The sequence below is a fragment of the Paramormyrops kingsleyae genome, chromosome 8 (genome assembly GCF_048594095.1).
Source record: "Paramormyrops kingsleyae isolate MSU_618 chromosome 8, PKINGS_0.4, whole genome shotgun sequence".
In the NCBI taxonomy this organism is placed as follows: domain Eukaryota; kingdom Metazoa; phylum Chordata; class Actinopteri; order Osteoglossiformes; family Mormyridae; genus Paramormyrops; species Paramormyrops kingsleyae.
In genome coordinates, this window is record NC_132804.1 from 14,906,784 (window position 1) to 14,927,688 (window position 20,905).

Sequence of the window (20,905 nt, forward strand, 5' to 3'; positions counted from 1 at the left end):
CAAAGGGCACCAGTTCAAGTCCTGTGGCTTGGAGAGTAATCATATCTCTTAAGGGTCCTTGAGTACAGGCAGTCCCCTGGTTAGGAACATCTAACTTACAGACAGCTCATACTTATGAATGGACTGCCATAAAGCATATTAAAACTCGGAGTGAAAATACAGTAGTTCGTAATAATGAATGTGCACACTCCTTTGTGACGCTCATGAAAACACTGCAGGGTGTCAGCGTATGTAGTTACTTTTATTGTTACTACATCATTATTATTATGTTCTGTATTATTACGTTTAAGATGTTTTAGTGTATTCGGAAGCATTTCTTAAGTGTTTTACATGCATAGACAAACAAGGAACATTTGAGTAATTGACGCTAAATAAGAACCAGATGTACCTGTATCAATTTACCTATAAACTCGACAGACTTAGGGAATGGATCTTGTTCAGAACCTGGTGACTGCCTGTATATAAAACAAAATAATTTCTATATACTTATGCTTGTGCAATGGAGAATCAAGTAGCATCATTATTATACATAATATACATTTAAGGCCCTTCCTAGAACACTGTTTAGGGCAACAAAGCTATTTCTAGGGTCTGGCTGTTTACCAGGCAGGATTAACGTGGGGCTGTCTGCAGTTCACAGTAAAAAAAAAACAACAAACAAAATCACACTTCATGACACTAACACTGCTGACCTGACAAAACAGTAAATTCATACATGCCTATTAATGAAGGCAATTAAAAAAAGTTATGAAAAAGTTACGAAATTGTTAAATGGGAAAAAAGCACAAACATATATTTAATTGCTATTTTAATAAGCATCTCGAAAGTTGCCTACAGTCAAAAATGCATCATGACCAAAATTATGTCATATGGCTTGCACTTTTCAACTGAAATGGGACACAAATACTGGAGTTACAATTACTGATGTCAGCCAGTTCAAAACTGGCACAAACACTTGAAATGTTGATGAAATCGTAACAGAGATTAAGATAGCATAAAAAAGCCAGAGAATATACCACTTACTTCAAAAAAATGAATCTTCAGGATAAATTGTATAACGGCTGTTCTTTAAATTTTCAAAGCTATACACCAGATGAGAACATTGGCTTTCTGTTGTACTTCAGAACTGGATTTCTAAAGATAGCATATTTGTGCAGCAGTAATAATTAGTGTTTATTATACAAATACTCAGTGGATTCAATTATGGTACATTTGGCAGAAGTAGCATATCAACCACAGCACTGGGTCATGAACAGGATAGAGTGCAGCAGATCAGCCACCTGGCTGAAGTGAAAATGCATTTGCAGCAATATGGAGGATCTCGGAGCCGATTCAGTCAGAGTCATCTGTGGCCTCCTCTTCCTCAGAGTATTTCTTTTTCTTCTCCGAGCCCCTGCTCTGCTCCTGCGAGAGGAGACACCAGGAGGGTTAGCAATGATCAGATCTGCTCAATCCACAGGGAGATTTAAGACTGAATTGAATGGGTGTATAAAGTTTTTCAAATAAAGAGGAAATGAAGACGGTTATAAAACCAGATGTTTGTGAGTTACAGCAGGTTTTACATGTTGGTGCACTTCTGTAGTCCTAAATGGGGGATGGGGGGACTTATTAGGAGCTGAGTATTCAGGTCCATTTCTGTTAGCTATAAACAAACCACTTTTGTTGATGAATGTAAAACTGCTGATCCTTAAAGCAGCCTTGCTTCCAGTCCATGGTGCAAATTCAGGTATCATACTCCATAATGGACTAGAGTCTCTCACTGGATACCATCAATAAGACGGTTTTGTTAAACACCATCATTTAATTTAGCTACATCTTATGGTCTAAACAAGCAAAGTGATTGAGAGAAACAGTATGTGAGCCTCTTGGATACTGACCTCTTGAAAAGAGTCAGGTGTGGGACTGGCCTGTCCTCATACAAGTGATACTTGGCAATATCTGTGTTCATGACTCTTCCATAAGAAAAAAATTAAGTCAACTGTGAATGGTGGTGGAAGGGCTATAACGGTGAAGGACTCCTGTGCAGCCTCAGGGTCTGGATACCGTGGAATCATTAAGAATTGTCAGGGTTTAGAAGAAGGACAAACAAAATAGGATCCTTGACTGATATGACAATGCTGATTATTCTTTGCTATATAGGTCCTGTGTACTTGATTACTCAGTGCTGCAGTTCAACTAAAATTAGCAAGATGTCATATAAAACCATTTCAGGGTTCAGCATAAAGGCAACCATTTGATTACTAGGAAAACAGGAAGTTCCTGTCTGGGAGAAGGAGTTCACGGTCTAGGTCAATGCTACGTGAACACTTTTCAGTAAAATGCATCTCAAAAATGAAATCAATCCTGACAATCCAACCGAAATGCTGAAGCAAGCTGTTTAAGCCAGACATCCCGGAAATACTTATGAAATAAGCAGTTTTGCATAGAGGAATGGGCACCAGACACATCTGATCCGCAGCTACAAAAAAACATTTGGTTTGAGGTTTTTACCAGTGAAGGAGGTTTGCTAAAATCAAGGAATCAATCAATACTTGTTTCATCAATGTGCTTGATGGATAATGTTATATTTAGTTAAGTAAGACTTTTTATGATTAAGATGAAGATCAGATCACATTTTTGGAGTTATGCAGGAAGCATTTATGTGCTTTTCATGGTCTTCATTTCTCCAAGACACAGGGGAGGAATCAGGTAAGAATAGAAAGTGGTTAATTATCTAGGCTCACATTCCCCTTGTGTGAACCAACTTTATGACGGTAGCAAATCACTTGTACCTCATCACTGGACTCCTCCTCTGGCAGCTGGGAGGCATCTTCCTCTTCATCCTGATCATCGGCCTGTGACCTTTGGGACAGGATTTCTTCACCCTACAATATACAGTCAGAGAGAGGAGTGAATGAGTGAGTGTGTGTGTGTTTGAGTGAATGAGAGTGATCCTGCTTTGCACAAACCCCTGGGTGGGACAGCATTGGGCAGGAAGGAGTCCAGAGATACCTGAAGGTCACGGTTCTTCAGGTTGCCTAGCCAGAAGGCCTCCTGGCAGTGGTTCAGAGCCAACATGGCCTTCACCCGGTACACAAACTGCTCCAAGCTCTTCTTCAGTGCTGGGACATGATTTGTTAGTCCGGTATCCTGTCGGATCTGGGTGCAAAACACGAAGAGTCAGCAGTCACACACTGAGACAGAGTGACTATGTTAGCAGGGGATTATGGGTGCAGGGAGCTGCGGACCAGCAGGTACCTTGGAATGGCCACACATGTGATGGAGCTGTCTGGTGCTCAGCTGAAAGGTCTTCAACAAGCTCTGGACATCCTCCTGAAAAGGACAACATTCATTCAGCTTTGAATGTGAAAAACAGACACTGGAAAGGGCCAGTAAATTAACTTAAAAAGGCAGTTAATGAAAATCTGCACGCTTCTGAGACATGTTTCTCCAATTCATCTATCTAAAAAAAAAACAAAACTTGTCCCTCACCAAGGGTAGACACATAGGTCCTTACCTTGTGCTTTTTAAAACTGAAGTCCAGTAAAGGCATCCCTAACTTCAGGAAAGTTTCCAGGAAGAGACGGCCATACTATCAAGATGAAGCAACACACACACACACACACACACACACACACACACACACACACACACACACGGTCAGCAATTCATCTTAACTCCTGTGACAGCTGATACCTATGATAGTAGCCAGTGTATTTTAAGAGTATTTCACTCTTTAAGGACTGTCATAACATAGCTTGTGTCTGATCAAAGTCCAGCGTGAGAAACCAACCTTCAGGCAGACATTAATCACCGGCCTGCTGTCAAATACCTGAAGGAACAGGACAAGTGAAGCCAGTTACTGCAGAAGTTAGAACTTGGCAGCAAGTACCAGAGTTTGCAAATCCCTGAGATGACAAATGTGAAAAGAAGAAGAAAATGATGTCTTTGTGGATGTTCCATGGATTACCTTGACCAGGTTCACTAGGATGTGGAAGTCCCTGACAGCTAAGTTCCAGGTCAGGAGCCGCTCACTCTGGACCTAAGAGCGGCAGAGGAGATGGTCTTCTTTCCTCATCATAAGGATGACTAACGAATAACAGACAAAAAGCAGCCACATCTTGCACACCCATGAGACTCTCCATCTTCTCGAACACTATGCTATGGTGGCATATAAAGAGGTAGCAATATTAAAACCCGAAAGAGCTCGGAGGCTATCAAGACTGCTTTTAAAGGTAATTCAAGGTGTACCTCGTTACTGTCGCCCTGTCTGGCAGGGGGGATCATGTGCACATACTTCTCCAGTTCGACCATCATCCCTCGGTAAAATACTAAAAACGTCTGCCTGAAACAAAGAATGAGACGCCAAGTATAGCTCTGGTTTCACTGAAATATCGACTCACCACATGTTCAGGATACATAGTTGGAAGATAGATCACCCACAGAATCCTAAATGAGCTTAACGCTGAAGAATCAGCCCGAACACCTTGTGTTCAGAGACAGAACAAGCCCTGTGTGCGGAAGGGAGGCCGACCTGTTAAGAGTGGGGAAGGTTTTGGAGCTGCCATCCTTGGTAGTGTTCATGAGCTCAGTGACCCCAGTGCCTGCAATGTCTTCCACTGCCCTCAGGACATCATCTGTGTATTCCAGGTAAATGCTGAAGGGGGGGCAAAGGTCAGGTGGATCAGACAGGAGTCGATGTGGACACAACATGTAGATTCACACCTACACTCCAGCCTCAAACTGCATACAATAGAAGAGACTGGAGACTAGTGACGACCAAATGAAGCTTCATGAACCATTTGCTATACTTTTTTACCCCACTATATGGCGCTCTTGGGTTGTTTTGGGGCATGCCTTAAGCACCATCTAGTGGGGTCTGAAAATATAGTAAGTGGTTTGTGAAGCTTCATTTGGCCATCACTACTGGAGACCAGTAATGGACAATAGTCATTCATCTTCTAACCTGGGGTGAGATTCAAACCCCTAAACCTGCAAATGCAGGTCAACAGTGCTACCCACTGATCCACCGTTCACGGCCACTAGACGTAAGTGTTGTGACGTGGGTACTCATCTTGAACAGACATGATCAGCACACTCCTAAAATGTCAAGACGAAACGCTGCATTCCCCTTCACACTGAAGTGTCACCCTAAGCAGGACACGCCATGTACCTGAGAAGGGCCTGCAGGGAAGTACTGTCTCTGACCCCTCGCTCCTTCTCTCCAGGGGGCGCCACCCACTCCTGGCACAGGAAGTGTCGGACAAGGGGAGCTGGGGACATAGCAGGGTCACAGTGGGTCTGTGAGGCAGAGTCAGTGTGGCTTACTGAGCACCTGGACAGCTTTACTAATGAGCTCAAGAGCTTCATCCAAACGTACAAATCTCTATATTTACTTAATGATATGACAATTTGGCCACAAAAAGGCAATATGTCCAAATGCAAATACAACCAACTCCTAATAATCAAATTAAGATTAAATTATAGTTAATATCCTGAAACAAAATTATGAACTCAAGGGGACATTTTGTCAAACTCAAATGCAGCACAGAGAGCCTTGGAGCTGGATTCTGCACAGGGTGTAGCAGATAGGCCAGGCCAGGCCTTGCCGTCCACACTGCATACAGCAGCCGGCCAGCATCACATCCTCACTTCACTGTGTATGGGAGACAATCACCTATCTGCCCTCTGCAGGACGTCTGATTAGCCGATATCACAATGAGGAGCTGCGTGAGGGACAGGGCTGAGCTCAAGGTGGGAACAGAGCTGCGGAAGTTCAGCAGGTATTCAAAACTGTGCCTGGGCAAAGGAGAGATGGGTGTTACCATGGCGACGCCGCAGCCATGGGCGCACAGCTGCCCGCCTCCCTCTCCTCACACAGGACAACACTCTATACCTGATGAGCTCCTCCAGGCTCAGGGCAGCTTCGTGTTCCTTAAGTCGTCCTGCCAGAACCTCCAAGGCACTCTTCAGTAGGGGGCGCTGCTCGTGCTCGGTGAAGCCATTCCTGAGGTGCAGAGGATCAGAGTGCTGAATCAGGACCAGCCAGCCACACATTCATAAGGGAAGGAGAGCACTATGACGTGTGAGTCCTATGTTCTGTCCATCATGGCTAATACTCACCAGCTGAAAGCGGTGCGTAGGATCTGCAGTAGCAGCTGGAGCACTGAGCACATGAGTTGGTGTTCCTTGGTGTTGAGGCCAGGGCCGTCCAGCACCCCCTGATTGGCAGAGAGCAGAGCCTGGACACACAGAGGTGACCCGGTCAAACACAGGCTAAATGACCACCGCATTAATCACACATGACCCAGCAGCAGGGCTTGGGCACCTGGAAGTGGTTGTGGCAGTTCTCCAGGTGGGTGCAAAGTGTGGGCAGCAGCTGGACCCAAAAAGTTGCGATTTCCCGGGGGGACCTCTGGTGCAGGTGGGAGAAACCAACGCTTCTGCCCGACTTCTGCAACCAGGCATTTCAGCAAATAGGCAAGTTGGTGGCCAGGATCTGTCACATGATCACCTTAAAATGAATGCGCCAGCAGGCACATGCAGCTGTGGCCTCACCCTGAACGGGGACCTCTTTGCTGGGGCTGCCGTCAAGCCGACTTCCAGCTTCCTCCACATGTCCTCCAGTAGGAAGACCAGCTCAGCAGGGCCCAACTGCACCTCCACTCTCTCCTGCAAGTAGCCACAAGCAAAAGCAGCCTGCAACACTGTCAACGTCACACAGGCAGAAGCCTTTTCACACCCAAAGGGGCGGAGCTGCACAGGAAAGGGCAAGGAAGGCGGCAGGTGAGCTGACTGGTGAGAGGAGCGAGACGGCGTGCCGTACGTGGCTGTGCAGCTCTGTGTCGAGAAGCGAGCGGGAAAGCAGGCCGCACTGGATCACGGCCAGCAGCTCCACATCCAGCTCCCTGAAGAAGGGCCGGTACGAGGCCAGGCTGACCCCCACAGCCGGCTCCTTGTCCTGTGGCGGCTCCTGGGAGGGGGCAGACACTCAGAGTTTCATCTCTTCTGTCACTCTCATCTTTGAATATTAACAGTATTTCTGCAGATACGTAGTGATATAAAATTAAATGGTAAGCGTTAAAGATGGTCTATACAATTTATTAATGCAACAATGTGCATTTTATTGTGCGGGTTAGACTTAATGCAAGATGCCCTCAACAAGATGTACACAACAAGGAGGAGTGGCTGAGAAGAGGCATCACACACACACACACCTGCTGGGACTCCTCCACCTCAGTCCCCTCCTCCAGCTGAGAGGCTTCCCCCGATGAATTCTTACTAGACGCTTTGCGCTTCCGACTGGAGCCCTCTGAACAAAACACACAGGTCACATGACCGGCGTAGACGCTGCTACTGAGGAACACTGCAGCATCACAGCAGCACTGCCAGGTACACACTCTTCAAGGCGGGATTTATGGGCTGTGAGGACACCTTTACCTTTTTTTCCTTTTTTGGGAGGGGCAGCAGGCGGCAGGAGGGCTGACAGCTCAGAGCTGTCGCAGTCAAAGTTCGCCAGGGGAGGCACGAAACCAGGTGTTGCTAGGAGACGAGAGAAGTTGAGCACAAAAGACAGATGCAGGCAAGAAGGTACAGAAACACTACTGACGTTAGCCCAGCAAACACAGAGGGGAATTCCCTGTTAAAATGGATTACCATGCAGTTTCACATTATCTACTTTAATATATTAATATATGTCCCAAGGCCCTGTACTGTGTAAGTGTTTGGAAGAGATGGATTAATGGATGGATGGATTTTAGTATGCATGCTAAAACTGACTGCACTAAGTAACTATGTACAGTACTATGCAAAAGTCCTAGGCATTCAAAGAAAATGGTTATGGCTATTTATCTTGGCAGTAATTGTATATCTGCTCAGAAAAAAAACAATTTAACATAGCATGTGCAAATAAACAGTAACACAAGAATTCTGTGTGTTCTCCAAAAATAAACGCTATGCCGTTGGATAGCTAGATAACTTCTGTTTTGGTTCCTAAACCTCTCCTCAGAGGCACCTCAGTCATTCTATGTATTCATTAAATTTCTCCACCAGCTCAATTAATTAATTAACTTCATTTGTTGAATAACTCAATGGGGTACTGATTAGCCAAAAACAAGATGGGATTGTGGGTGAGTCAAAAATACATAGGTGCATTGGGTGGTTGTTGCAAATATTGTGCTGAATTTAGGATAGGTTTTGAAATGACTAAGCTAAGAGACTTTGACGGACATAGTTTTACACCAACATGAAGATAATTTAAAACATAATTTTCTGCGACTGCCTAAGACTCTGGCACAGTTCTGTATATCACAAATACCCATCATCCATCTGTCCATCAGTCTAGTACAGGGTTGTTGGTGGGCCTGGAGTTTATCCCAGGGTAGCAGAGGGCACAGAGCATCACAGGGCAAACACATGTGTACAGTATGGGCAGTCAGAATGCAAATTAGTCTAACTGTTCATCTTCATATCGTTGAACTGCAGGAAACTAGAGCACCTGAAGTACCAATACAAGGGAGCCATGCAAACCCCAGACACCCAGAACTGGGGTTAATCTCATACAGATACACTGCGCGTGGATCTTTATCCCCCCTCCCAATGCAATCGGCTGCACGCTCACCCCCCAGGAGCCTCTCCAGTACAGCCTGCAGGTAGGTGATGTTCTGTAATCGCGACACTACTTTCATCTTCATCTCGGGGTCTTTCTGACGGCAGAAGGCATTTGCAACCTGCGCATGCAAACACACCACCACTCCATCAAAAAGCTACAACAACAGAGAACCAGTGAAAGCTGAGGGTTCACGACTGCGCAGTGTGACCTCTCTGAACCAGCTGATGGTGTAGAAGAGTAAGGAGCACAGGAACTCCCTCTCAGCCTTGGACAGGCTGTCCACTTTCTCCACCACATCAAGGTCTGTCAGGATGAGCGGGCATCCTGCAACAAATCGCCAGAGGTACTGAATCACCCACCATTTACGCGAATACAGCCCAGAAATACAGGCCAGCTTTTGGAAAGTGCGCCCTCTCAGATGGCATGCTGCTCACCTAGCAGGGCATCGATCTCCTCCAGGTCCCCATGGTCCTGCTTCTCCTCACAGAGCCGCAGCAGGCGGAAGAAGGGGGCCAGGCAAAGGGGGGACACACGCCTGGGACAGAGGGGACAGAGGAATGGGCAGGGCTCAGTAGGGCTGGGCAATTCATCACATTTTTATTTCAATTGTGTTTCTGGCTTCTAACGATCATTGAAAGAAAATAATCGAGATAAAATGATTATTGTTCTGCATTTTGTCTTGCAATGATCCCCCCGTTTTGTCTTGTTATAAATACCGTACACCCCTTTCTAACCCTTTTCAATCTGATACGTAACATTTAGGTCTACTGTTTAAAATACAAGTTTTGTAAAAAAAAGTCTGATAAATGCATATTTCCAAAGTCAGTGAGTAATCGTATTAAATAATCATGATCTTAGTATTGACCAAAATAATCGTGATTATGATTTTTGTCACAATCAAGCCGTTCTAAGGCTCAACACAAAACTTGAAAATGTGGCACCATGTGACACTTTCAGAAAGTTGAAAACAAATCCAGCCTGAATTGAACACCACCTGTGACAGAGTGTTTTACCCAGGAGGGGAGAGGCAGTGAGCCAGCCTAAAGCAGGCCAAGCAGAGACGTGCAGTGCTCACCTCTTGCCCTTGTCCTGCGCTGGACTCCATTGCTCCCCCTTGTGTTGGACGTCCTCCGCCAGCAGAGGGAGCAGGTTGATGGCGATGCCTCCCTGGCTCTCGTCCTCATCCAGGTTGTACATGACAGAAGCAGGGAAGGGAAATGAGCTGGAAGAAAAAAAAAGGTTTGCAGTGAACTATAACTTTACCAGACATGACATGTGACTTGATCATTTGTGTAGATTTGTTTATAAAGTCATATCTAAATAAACATACAGCCTAGCTTACAAATTTCCCATATGACAAACATTGAACTTTGGGCAGTGATTAAAGTTGTGTGTAGTACCCATAATTCCAGGCCAAAATTCAAGCCATGGTGCTTGCTCTCCTCTATCCATGTTAACCTGTACACACCTCATTCCCATAGGTAAGGCGCTAAGCCTGAAGCTGAGTCTCACTCATTGTGCCTGACGTCAAAGGACAGTGAAATGGCTGCTCACCCCTGTATGTCCGGTCCCAGGTCAATCACAAAATCCTCCTGGAAATCCTCCAGCACACTTTTCCCAATCCACTCCTGAAACATACACAAGATATGCTTGTGAACATTAGTTGCCAAAACTGGTTTTATAGGGAGATTTTTACATTGCAGAATTTTACTCAACTGTTGCTTCAGATACTTATTTAGTCATCCAATGTATGATATTTATAACAATCTTTGATTGTTTATAAACATTACCACCAATCTTTGTTTAGTAATTTTTAAAGTACCAAAATACTAGGCGTTTCCACAATTTTGGCCACTAGTGTAGGTCAGCTGGGAAACCACTTTTTAACGTTTCAAAGTTGTGTTTCATTGCCTATGTTTCCAATTCTCCCATATAACACTGGTCTGGAGTTAGGGGTCCAGAGTGACAGTGTAACAGTAAACGTGGCTAATAAGGGCGGAGTCACTGCGATGCAGTGCATCCTCCTACAAACACAGACCTGCACCTGCAGGTCTAGCTTGTAGGTCTGAAGCAGGTTGGCCAGTTCATCATAGTAGAGCGCGGCCGACTCGGGGCAGGCCTCAGTGCAGGAGCGCAGCAGCTCGAGTAGGCCGGTCACCTGACCAGGAAACGGGCACACACACACACACACACACACACACACACACACACACACACACACACACACACACACACACACACACACACACACACACACACAGGAACAGAGAATCAGGGTTAGCGCAATGTACACTCCTAACACTAAGTCTGTGTGTTGCTCATGCCGCTCACCTGTCTGTGTCTCTCCTTGGGCAGGGACCCGGTCTGGGGTGCAGTGCTGCTTTCATCGGTGTCCCTAAAAATCGGTCCAGGACAAGAAATCAGGCCTCCTCCAGCCTGGTCACACACCCCCCAGGCCCAAGCCCACTTACTACCTGGTAGAGGCCATGCTGCCAATCACCATGACCGCTCCGATGATGCCGATCCGCCTGTACTTCGGCACAGGGCTGGACAGCTGCTTGCGTAATACTATGTGCATGTCATCCTGGGGGGGGGGCAGGGAGTCAGGCGGGGAGAGGGACTCAGCTCGGGTCTGTCCAGCGTCTCCTTACCCAGACGCAAGCTCATTTCCTCACCTGGATGTGGCTGCTCTGGTCCTTCCCGAAGGCCAGCGAGCTCAATGCGTAAAACAGCCGACGGATCTGCTGAGGTGTCAGGCTGTCCATGTAGTCCAGGATACCCTGTGGGACGTAATCCGGCCTTGAACCTACAGGAGTCTTACCGCAAATTAACTATTTACACCAGAGTTTCATCAAGAACAGAAATAAGGGCTTCCTGTTCGGAATCTGGATCACTTTTTCAACCGTATCAGGATGCACCAAGTCCTGGAGGGACACTGGAAGGTAATTATTATGACAGCTTCAAAAATTAATGTCACCTTAAAAGTCAGTCTGGCAAAGATTAGATTAAATGAATCTACCTGGACAGATATATCTGGCCTGGGGGGTGGGCTGACTGACCTTCACAAAGACCGCATAGCGCGCCATCTCCTCCGGCTTCTGAGTCACCAGCTCACATAGCAGCTCCAGAGCCGCGTCCACCTCACCAAGAAGGCCGCTGCACACATGGGTGACCAGAGAGCCCACCACCTCCTGGATAAACACACCCATTTTCAGTGATAACCAGTAAGGAATTAAAAGCCTGACTAAGAACACTCAATCAGTGAACATCCATCCATCCATCCATCCATCCATCCATCCATCCATCTTCTGAAACCGCTTTTCCTTTTCAAGGTGGCAGAGGGTCCAGACCCTATCCCGTAGGCTACAGGCGCAAAGCAGGGAACAACTCATCGTAGGGCACACGCGCAATCTCCACATACAAGGAGCCATAGCAGAGAGATGAACCCCGGTCCCAGAGCCGCCCCCCCCCATCAATACCCATCCCCCATCAAATGTGTTAAAAAAAACAAGACAAAAACATTTTCCTCAGTTCCATAAAGAAACACCAAATCACACCTGCTGGCAGTACGAGTCGAAGGCGGTGAAGGCCAGTTTATACAGGGATCCCCCAAACGAAACAACACAGGTTTCCGGAGATCGGAGCAGGATTTGGGCCAGAGACAAGATGGAGGGAAAGAAACTCCGCATCACCTGCAGGCAGCAAAGGGAACTGGATCAGCACCGCAGGGGTGCACACAGGGGTACATACAGGGGTACACAAAGGGTACACGCAGGGGTGCACACAGGGGTACATACAGGGGTTCACAAAGGGTACACGCAGGGGTACATACAGGGGTACATACAGGGGTTCACAAAGGGTACACGCAGGGGTGCACGCAGGGGTACATACAGGGGTACACAAAGGGTACACGCAGGGGTGCACACAGGGGTACATACAGGGGTACACAAAGGGTACACGCAGGGGTGCACGCAGGGGTACATACAGGGGTACACAAAGGGTACACGCAGGGGTACATACAGGAACAATCATACACTCTTATGAAACACAGATCATCAGACTCTTTGTAAGATGATCCAGTTCAATGAATATTAAGACAAAGAAATAAAATAGCAAGTAGATAATCTGTAGCTGTGTTAGAAAAGAAAATGGTCACAGACAGACATGGAGCTCTGAATCCCTTATCATCCACAAATGAAAAGGATTGTAAATCGCTGGCAATCATTAAACAATCCCTAACCGTATTTTCTTTTAACAGCATGAAGTGGGTTATTAAGCTCAAAAGCTATATGGAGTATATACAAACAAATACAATTTACTGGAGTCCATTTCAAAGTGTTTGCTTAAATGGTGGGTGATAGTGTAGCTATGGTGCTTGTAATCCTCTATCCATGTTAGCCTGTACACACCTCATTTCCATAGCTAAAGCACTAAACCTGAAGCAGAGTCTCACTCATTGCATTTGAGGTCAAAGGACATTTAGTCATGTGAAGGATTTGTTTATTTTCAGGGCTATTTAACTCACAGTCTTTAGGGAGGATCCCTGCTGATTTTCCAGCGTTCCTTTACCTGGGAACTAGGTGTGAAACCTCTGGCCAATCAGAATCAGTAATTATTAAACTACGTACATGGGAGAACTGAAAACAAGGCCTGGACTTGGAATCCAGGCCCAGATTTTCAGAGCTTTGGTTTATTTGTTCAAGTCAAATATTTATATATACAGATCACTTAATTATTTAAGTCACACTTCGTCCTCCATAGATCTATGTTTTCTCTTCAGATTCTGCACATGGGTTTCTCCTCATCTAACATACTCAATTCAACTCCTTGCACTTCCTTGTGCTAATTACCACACAGCTCTTGAGCTGAATCATTTGTGGTGGAACAGGGAAAGAATTAAGCTACATGGGGCTCCAGCCCCCCAGGACTGGAGTTTGCCACCCCTGGAGTAAGCTTTGACTTTCGAGTTCAAGAGGATATAGACACATAGGTAGAGTAGTTTGGTTACCGAGATCTGATTGGCTTAAAAAAAAAAAAAAAGGCCTCATCATTCAGACGTTCACTTAAAAGCCAGATTGTGACCCATCACTGGTTTCCATCCACTTGTCCAAGTGAAGGCTGCGGTGGTATTACAATGTCTTCAAGAAAGTTAAAGAGTGTACAATATTAATTACAATATACCGTCATACCGAAAGTAAAAAGTGTATCACCAAAACATATTTAGCGATTTAGTACGACATAAAACATACTGCTATGCTTGAGATTGTGAGTTTGGTCTTCACAAGTGTAGTGAAAGGGTTGTGAAATAATCTCGCCACAGACGCATTGTAATCGCCAGTGGTAATGTGGTGAACCGCTAGCAAGAACCTAGGCCTATGACACAATCCGGAAAATCAGAAGAAAAGAAAATCCTGTAGTAGTTAAAAGAAGATGAAAGGCCAGCTGGCTGCCCGCATGTGTGCCGTCCGAATGAAGGTCCACACTGAACAGCAGATACATTTACAGGTAAGTTTCTTACACCTCCTGTGGATCTATACACAACATCTTTCTATCCATGTTTTTTACGCTGCCGCTACCTTTTTCCGAGGCAGCGGCGGTGAGCTCACCTGGCCGTGTCCCCGGAACGTCCTCTGCAGCAGAGCCTCTCGGATGTGCCCCTCCCTCACCTTGATACGCAGCAGTTTCTCAGCCCCCCTCCGGCTATGGTTGGCGTTAGTGGTGTGCAGGATGAACAACACCAGCAGGTCAATGACCTGAAACAGAGGCGACGTCAGTGGCTGAAACCAAGAGGCCTTAGCTTTTCATCTCCAAAGGGATTACGACTGTACCTTCAAATTCTCACCTATATTATAGTTTGCTATAAGAAAAATCCAGTTTTGTGCTTGCATTCCACATGTTAAGTGACTGGGAAACCGAATTTTATTAATTTGCTTCTTCAGCAAATACGCAGAAGCATGCAGTCAAACCACAGATATAAAAATCAACTACATAAATAAATTATGCTAGTTTTACCTTGTGCTCGTCCGTCTCAACCACATTCTCAACGGCCTGCAAAACAAATACAATGAGCATCTGCCAGCAGATCATCTCACTGGCGAGAGCAGCAGCTCAAACCAACAGCTCTTACCTTCATCCACGCCTCAGAGATGGTCTTCTGAAAGCGCACGGCAGTCTTGATGACGTCCAAAAGCAGGGAAACACAGTCCTCTTTACTATTGTCTGGTGGGAACTTGGACAACCTTAAAAATAATTTACAGCAGGGACAGTAGAGACTGTCAGAGTAAGACCCAGCACCCACAGATGTATCCTCAAGCTACCCTGAGTACGATTCCATGGACCACTGGAGCCCAGAGAGTCACGTCAGCCAATTTTACTAAGCCTGCACTTGGAAAGACGTATCAGTGGGGGAAAAAGGGACAATCTAAAGCCCCCCTGGTGGACGTTGCCACCGGCGGTCTCACCCCTTTGTGCCAGCCTTCGTATTATGTTGAGGGGCCACGCACAACTCCAGGTCCAGCTTCCTCCGCAGGTCAGAAACCACCTACCAGGCACCACCAGTCAGTCAATAACCCAGATAGGCGTATAACCGCAGAAGTAGTCTGTCAGTAAATTGGCGGGGGTCATATAACAGACAGCCCTGAGATAGACAGAACAAAATTAAATAGACTAAATGCTTTTTCTACCCTTCATCCCCAATGCCTAAACTTGGACTGTTAAATTGAATATGCAAAGGTGGAAAGTTCAGGTCCAGAAAGTACAAATCCAGACTAAGATTTTGTTTCAACCAATCAGTTGAGTATTCTGTGACTGTGAGTCTTTATCTTCAACTGGTTGAAACAAAATCTTAGTGTGGATTGTTTTACTTTCTGGACCTGAACGTTCCACCTTTATGAATATGTACCTGTATACAGATTTAATCAATAAACCTGCCCTCACTGTTAAGGCTGGTTCAAGCGTAGCACTCGCGTATTTACTCTACATATGTGTACACAGAAACGTTCATACTTCTCCGGTCAAGCCGTGTACTTTGCACATGCGTACAACGTTTTTAATTTATATTTTTCTTAGTGATAATAATAAAAATGATTATTCTGATATTCCCTGCACACATGCCACAGCAGTGAGGTTTGTGTCCATTTCTCCATGTTTTATAAATTCAGAGGCAGTTCAGTGTTGCCAACGTTGGTCAGCTGGCTGGCGTGAGATTTTCAATTCGATTTCAAGTCTGTACTCACATACATGTAAATGCTTGTGTGCAACAGTTTTTTTTTTCCACTTGTCAGAAGCATCCATATTGGTATTTAAAGTGGACGCTAGCGAATTGATTACACCACTGCACGGACACAAATTTGGAGTGCATCAGGCGTTCGTCCACGGTGGTGCACAATGACGTCAAACACATCATAAACGTTAGAGCGGACATGTCCGGTAGTATGCGTGTGGAGAAGTAGTTAGAGTCAGGGCTATTGCATTACCTCACAGGCATCCAGAGCAGAGACTGTGTGCAGGATAAACTTGACAATGACAGGGAGGTCCTCGAGCTGCACAGCAACCAGGGTGGTCATGATGACCCCACGCACCTAAGACCACGGCATGGAGGAAGGTCTTCAGTGGCACTAATTCCCCTGCACCCCACACACAAACTTCTTCTAGCCAGAGTCTCTCCAAGAGCAGGTCACACAGTACCTCAGTCAACAGAGCAGGACTCAAGCTGAGACTTGACAGGGCATCCAGAATGGGCACAGTCAGCTTGGTGTTCTGCTGCAGTAGGGATCTGTCAGACACATGGGGGACGTAGTACGCTTAAAGCCATTGTTCCAGCCAACCCTCCCTGATACAATATACGACACTCACTTGAGCTCTTGGGCGATGTCTCCATGCTGGGAGTCTTCCAGGATCTCTGGCAGGCTGGTGATGATGTCACGCTGGAGCTCCAAAGGTGCCACGGCAACCAGCTCCAGCAGCTTTGCTGCCAAATCCTGGAAGGAAACATGAGAAGGAGGGAATACGGCTCCTGTTACAGCAGGTCTTGCTCTGCAGGATGCAATGAGGGCGCTTTTCCACCGCACCGGGTACTGTACTTTTGGTATGATACTTTGAGTACTTTCCCTTTTCCATTGACTTCCAGGAGAGTACCAGTACCAAAAGTTTCAGTACCTAAAGTAACAAACCAGCTTTCTTGGTACTTCAGTACTTTAGGGTGGGACTTGCAAATGCTTTCTTTCTCGATTCGTTATGCAAATACCCTGCCTCTAAACACAATACAACCACCATGCTGAAAAAAGTTATGAACTCAGAAAACAATGATACATGAAGCAATAACAAATTAATATTACTAGGCTAAACGGACAATTAAAGAGATTCAAGCTTTAATTGTGGTCTGGTCAGAAGAACAGATACAACTAGATAAGGATGGTTTGGCAAGAAATAAGAGTATTTTGTATAATATACTAGGACAGCACAGTACTGGAAAATTTCCAAACATTGCAATGTGATTTTGTTGTAATAAACACTGGAATATTTATAAAACAAAAAAGGAGTTCATACTACGTAATCTTGAAAAGGAACAATCATTAAAATTGCCATATTTGCTAAGTTTTGTTTCCTATGACAAAGTAAAAATGCTATAATGTCCCGACAGTATGAAAGTAAGAAGAAAGTCTGCTGGGGTGAGGCTATGGCAGTCCATGTGCATCGCATGTACATGACATACAATGTTAGTATTAATATTGCACATTGTCCAGCCCAATAATATACTACAGCCATTTCACAAATTCAGTAGCCTACAAAATACCCTACCCCAGTTGTGATGTCATTCAGCACCAGTACCAGTTTTTACCCCAGTGGAAAACCAAAACTCTGAAATACCATATTTTTGGTAGTTTCTTAAGAGTACTTAAAGTATGGTACCTGGTGCAGTGGAAAAACACCCTAAGTGTGCGTTTGACACTACAGTACCTTACAGTCCACGATTCTGTCCAACCACTTCAGCTGGTTTATTACAATGTGACAGATATTTAGGCCACTCTCCTCGACACTGTCAACATGTTGGAAACATAACCAAATAAATGTTAAGACCAGCTACCTTACAACAACACCAATGGTAGAAACGAAAAAGCATCAACACATATGAATGAGCCCGTCATTGTGTAATTAATACACTGAAACTTCTATACACTTACCCATCGAACATGAACTCTGGAAGTTTCTCAAATAAAACCCCTAGAACAGAAGACTGAAACACAGGTAAACAGTCACTACGTTTACCACGCCAGCTTACAACTCTATTAATATGATGTTCTGACTGCTGAAATGCATATACCTGGAGTATTTCAACACCTAACAGGAGACGTACAAGGCTTTCTTGATAGGAGGAGACAGAGCTGAAAGAATAGGAGAGAGAAACATAATCTTAACAGTTTGTATGTGGACAGCCAACATCAGAAAATGAGTAACAAACACAGTATAAAATTAACAAGTTTCTCTGTAGGTGGGGAAGCACTGCAGACAGTAATTCAACCAGTGGCTACAAATTCAAAGGCCTGAAATAGAATCTTTGTCCTGCCATTATAACGTTATCTGATCAGTACTGAGCTTTGCTTATTTCCCCCATCATGCTTAAGCATCTAAGTCAAGCTACAAAGAACCATGTTAAGCTGGTTAAGCAGAAGCCGATTAAATTCATTATTACAATAAAAGCCAATATAAAGCAGAGCTCAGTGAGTAGCACTCGGGTTTGAATCCTGCCCCCGGGGTTGTATGTGTGCAGAGTGTACATGCTTTATTGGGTGGGTTTCCTCCAAGTACATACTCCAATTCACATTCCCCATCAAAGAACATGGACAAGCAAATCAGTAACTGCAAATTGCCCATAAGTGCAGACTTTACTCCTTCTTCACTCACAATGTGTTAGAATTAGCTTAGAATACCTTTTGGGCAGGACACCAAACTGAAGACCCCATAGGCAGTTGCACAGTACTCTTGATCTTACCTGGTGGACTCATCCAGCGCCTGAGGGACACAAGGTAGGAGGCAGTTTTTGAATTTCTCCTGGTCCTCAATGTAAGACTCCAGCCCAGATATGAACTCCTTGATTATCTGTGAAATACAGAAGCTTGTTAGAGAAACACTGTAACACAGAGAATATTGTGGGCCATTTCTGGGATGAACACTTACATTTGGGTACTGAGGACTCTTCTTAAGCAGGTTATGTAACCTCTTCTGGAAGACAGCTTGGTCTACAACTTAAAAAATAAAATTAAAAAAATTACAAAAAGTTGCCTGTAAACAGCAATACAGGGGATTAATCATCATATTCTCACAGAGCCCCCTAATATGCAGGCCCCTTCATCCAGCTAAAAAAAAGACTTAAGGCTTGATGCTTTGGTCCACTAACTCACTCTACATGCATTAGCATGGTCACATCAGCTCCAGTTTGACATGCCTAATGAATGTTATTTTACAAGGACTACTATAAGACTCATTAATTACAATATACCGTCATACCGATTTCATTGGGTGAGTTGTCTGCCTTCAAGCAGATTCCTGCCTCCAGCAGGAGCCGGGTAAATACATCATCTACATTACTCTGACCCGTGGATTTAATACTGCGACTCTTCTTCTCTGCATGACAGGTCAGAATAGATGTTAGCAGAACCTGATTATATGGGGCAAGTAATTAAAATAGTAATACAGAACATAATAATGAAAATAATTATCCAGTAACTACATACGGTACTGTACTGTACATAGAGTCGCCGGTGTTCTGTCATAAAATCCTACCTATCGAGACGTGCTATCGAGCCTTTCTGCGCATGTGCAGTTCCACCGTTTTGGGATTAGGGTTAGGTTTTAGGGGTTAGGGTAAGGGATTTAGGGGGGTTTGGGGAGTTAGGGTTAGGGTAGGAGTTAGGATTAAGGCTATCGATTAACACTACGGTAGCATTTTTCGACAAGGCATCATAAATCGACAGAACACCGGACCGCTGAATGTTTTCATGAGCTTCCCAAGCTATTGCATGTATTCATTATTACGAAACATTGTATTAAACCGGAATATTTAATATAATATGCTTTATGGCAGTCCGTTCGTAAGTACAAGTTGTCCGTAAGTCGGCTGTTCTTAACCCCGGGGACTGCCTATACATTGTAATACAAATTACATTTAATGATTAAAGAATGTTTTGATTTCAGCAAATGCCAGATAATCAGACGGACTTACTGGGAGCTTCAGCTGCTTTTTCATTCTTCTCCGCGGCAGCTCTTTTCTTACGCAGCATTTCCACCTGGTCAGTTTGCAGGCCCGTTATGCGATCTGCGCAAATACGAACAGATGCGCAGCTCCACACAGCTGGATTTCCGCCTAAAAACTTCATCAAAACGATCATGAGCGACTTATTAAATCACGGCATTTCTTGACACGGTACTTACAATTACTACCAGCACTATAGAGTATCGTCAGTTCTTTACTGACGCCCACAGGTATGACTTGAATCAATCTTTTAATTAATAATAAAGAAGTTAACAGACACGAAACATTTAAGGAAAAAAATAGCTGCTTCATCTCTGTCGAAAATCATTTATGTCGCTGATGGAAAGCGCATATAAATATGTGAAATCCCTCGCGCAGATATTTTTAGTCCGGTTATGATCTCCGTAATTAATCATGAATTGATAACTTGTAATGCATGTGGAGACGTTAAATCCAGTATAACCAGCGCTAGCTAGTTAAGATGACCATAGAAAAGCGACACGTACTTCTGCACGGCGTTTTGGTTACACAGTAGAGTAGCTACATATTAGCATTACGCTGAAGTGGACTTTCATAGCTTTTATATGCGACGAGTGTAATTGCTGCGCTGACATTGTGACAGTAAGTAAAAAAAAGACTATATCGTACCTGGTGTCAGAAAATTGCGGGTTTTTTTTTTTTTAAGATAAACTCTTCTGTGTATTCCGGGTTTTAAAATATCCAATTTATTTTTACGCGCCAAAAACGAAAAACCCGTAAGGGACCGTCACCAAATGTTATAGCAGAGCGGAAACGAATGGGAAGTGAAGTCGAGTTCCCAAAAACCATTTAATTCGTACTATATGTTTTAATAATTATTATAAAACATGAATCAGTCCCTCACCAGCGTATTCGTCGGTATTATTTAAATCATGATTACATAAAAATAATGGCAGCAGTAGGAAACTATGGGACAGAAAAGAGACTCTCCCTTTGTGTTCAGACACGTGTGTTAACGCTGGGGATTTTTAGTGTTTTCCCAATTTCACTGCGTCATGCAACGGATCCCGGAAGATTGTACACTT

At 44.6% G+C, this 20,905-nt stretch overlaps 1 protein-coding gene across 5 annotated transcripts; it reads right to left on the reverse strand.

The window, feature by feature from the left end:
- Positions 1-220: 220 nt before the first annotated feature.
- On the reverse strand, positions 221-20,856 carry fancd2 (FA complementation group D2). 5 transcript variants are annotated; one of them, XM_023804156.2, is made up of 44 exons: positions 20,490-20,856; positions 19,812-19,959; positions 19,097-19,213; positions 18,767-18,834; positions 18,582-18,688; positions 17,913-17,973; positions 17,773-17,825; positions 17,549-17,627; positions 16,445-16,569; positions 16,277-16,364; positions 16,066-16,170; positions 15,052-15,131; positions 14,718-14,829; positions 14,603-14,638; positions 14,197-14,343; positions 12,148-12,282; positions 11,650-11,781; positions 11,266-11,370; positions 11,065-11,174; positions 10,922-10,985; positions 10,629-10,748; positions 10,145-10,218; positions 9,666-9,812; positions 9,025-9,125; positions 8,799-8,914; positions 8,600-8,708; positions 7,420-7,521; positions 7,197-7,291; positions 6,806-6,952; positions 6,538-6,651; positions 6,308-6,433; positions 6,103-6,221; positions 5,876-5,986; positions 5,657-5,778; positions 5,153-5,252; positions 4,514-4,636; positions 4,231-4,324; positions 3,950-4,021; positions 3,773-3,811; positions 3,497-3,571; positions 3,238-3,312; positions 2,992-3,138; positions 2,772-2,864; positions 221-1,404 (listed from the first exon to the last, which is right to left on the reverse strand). In XM_023804156.2, the coding sequence occupies exons 2-44, from the start codon at positions 19,867-19,869 to the stop codon at positions 1,333-1,335; spliced, it is 4,275 nt and encodes a 1,424-aa protein (XP_023659924.1). In that variant the 5' UTR covers positions 19,870-19,959; positions 20,490-20,856; the 3' UTR covers positions 221-1,332. The 5 variants fall into 5 exon arrangements, with proteins under 5 accessions (XP_023659924.1, XP_023659925.1, XP_023659926.1 ...); XM_023804157.2 differs by having other exon boundaries at positions 20,348-20,856; XM_023804158.2 differs by having other exon boundaries at positions 20,725-20,855.
- Positions 20,857-20,905: the final 49 nt, after the last annotated feature.

Coding starts and splice junctions, on each gene's coding strand:
- fancd2 (XM_023804154.2), bottom strand. CDS start 20,153: ATGAAGCAGCTATTTTTTTCCTTAAATGTTTCGTGTCTGTTAACTTCT. Junction 11,782..12,147: donor TCGACTCGTACTGCCAGCAG/GTGTGATTTGGT, acceptor GTGTTTATCCAG/GAGGTGGTGGGCTCTCTGGT. Junction 5,779..5,875: donor AGCCTGGAGGAGCTCATCAG/GTATAGAGTGTT, acceptor TCCTTTGCCCAG/GCACAGTTTTGAATACCTGC.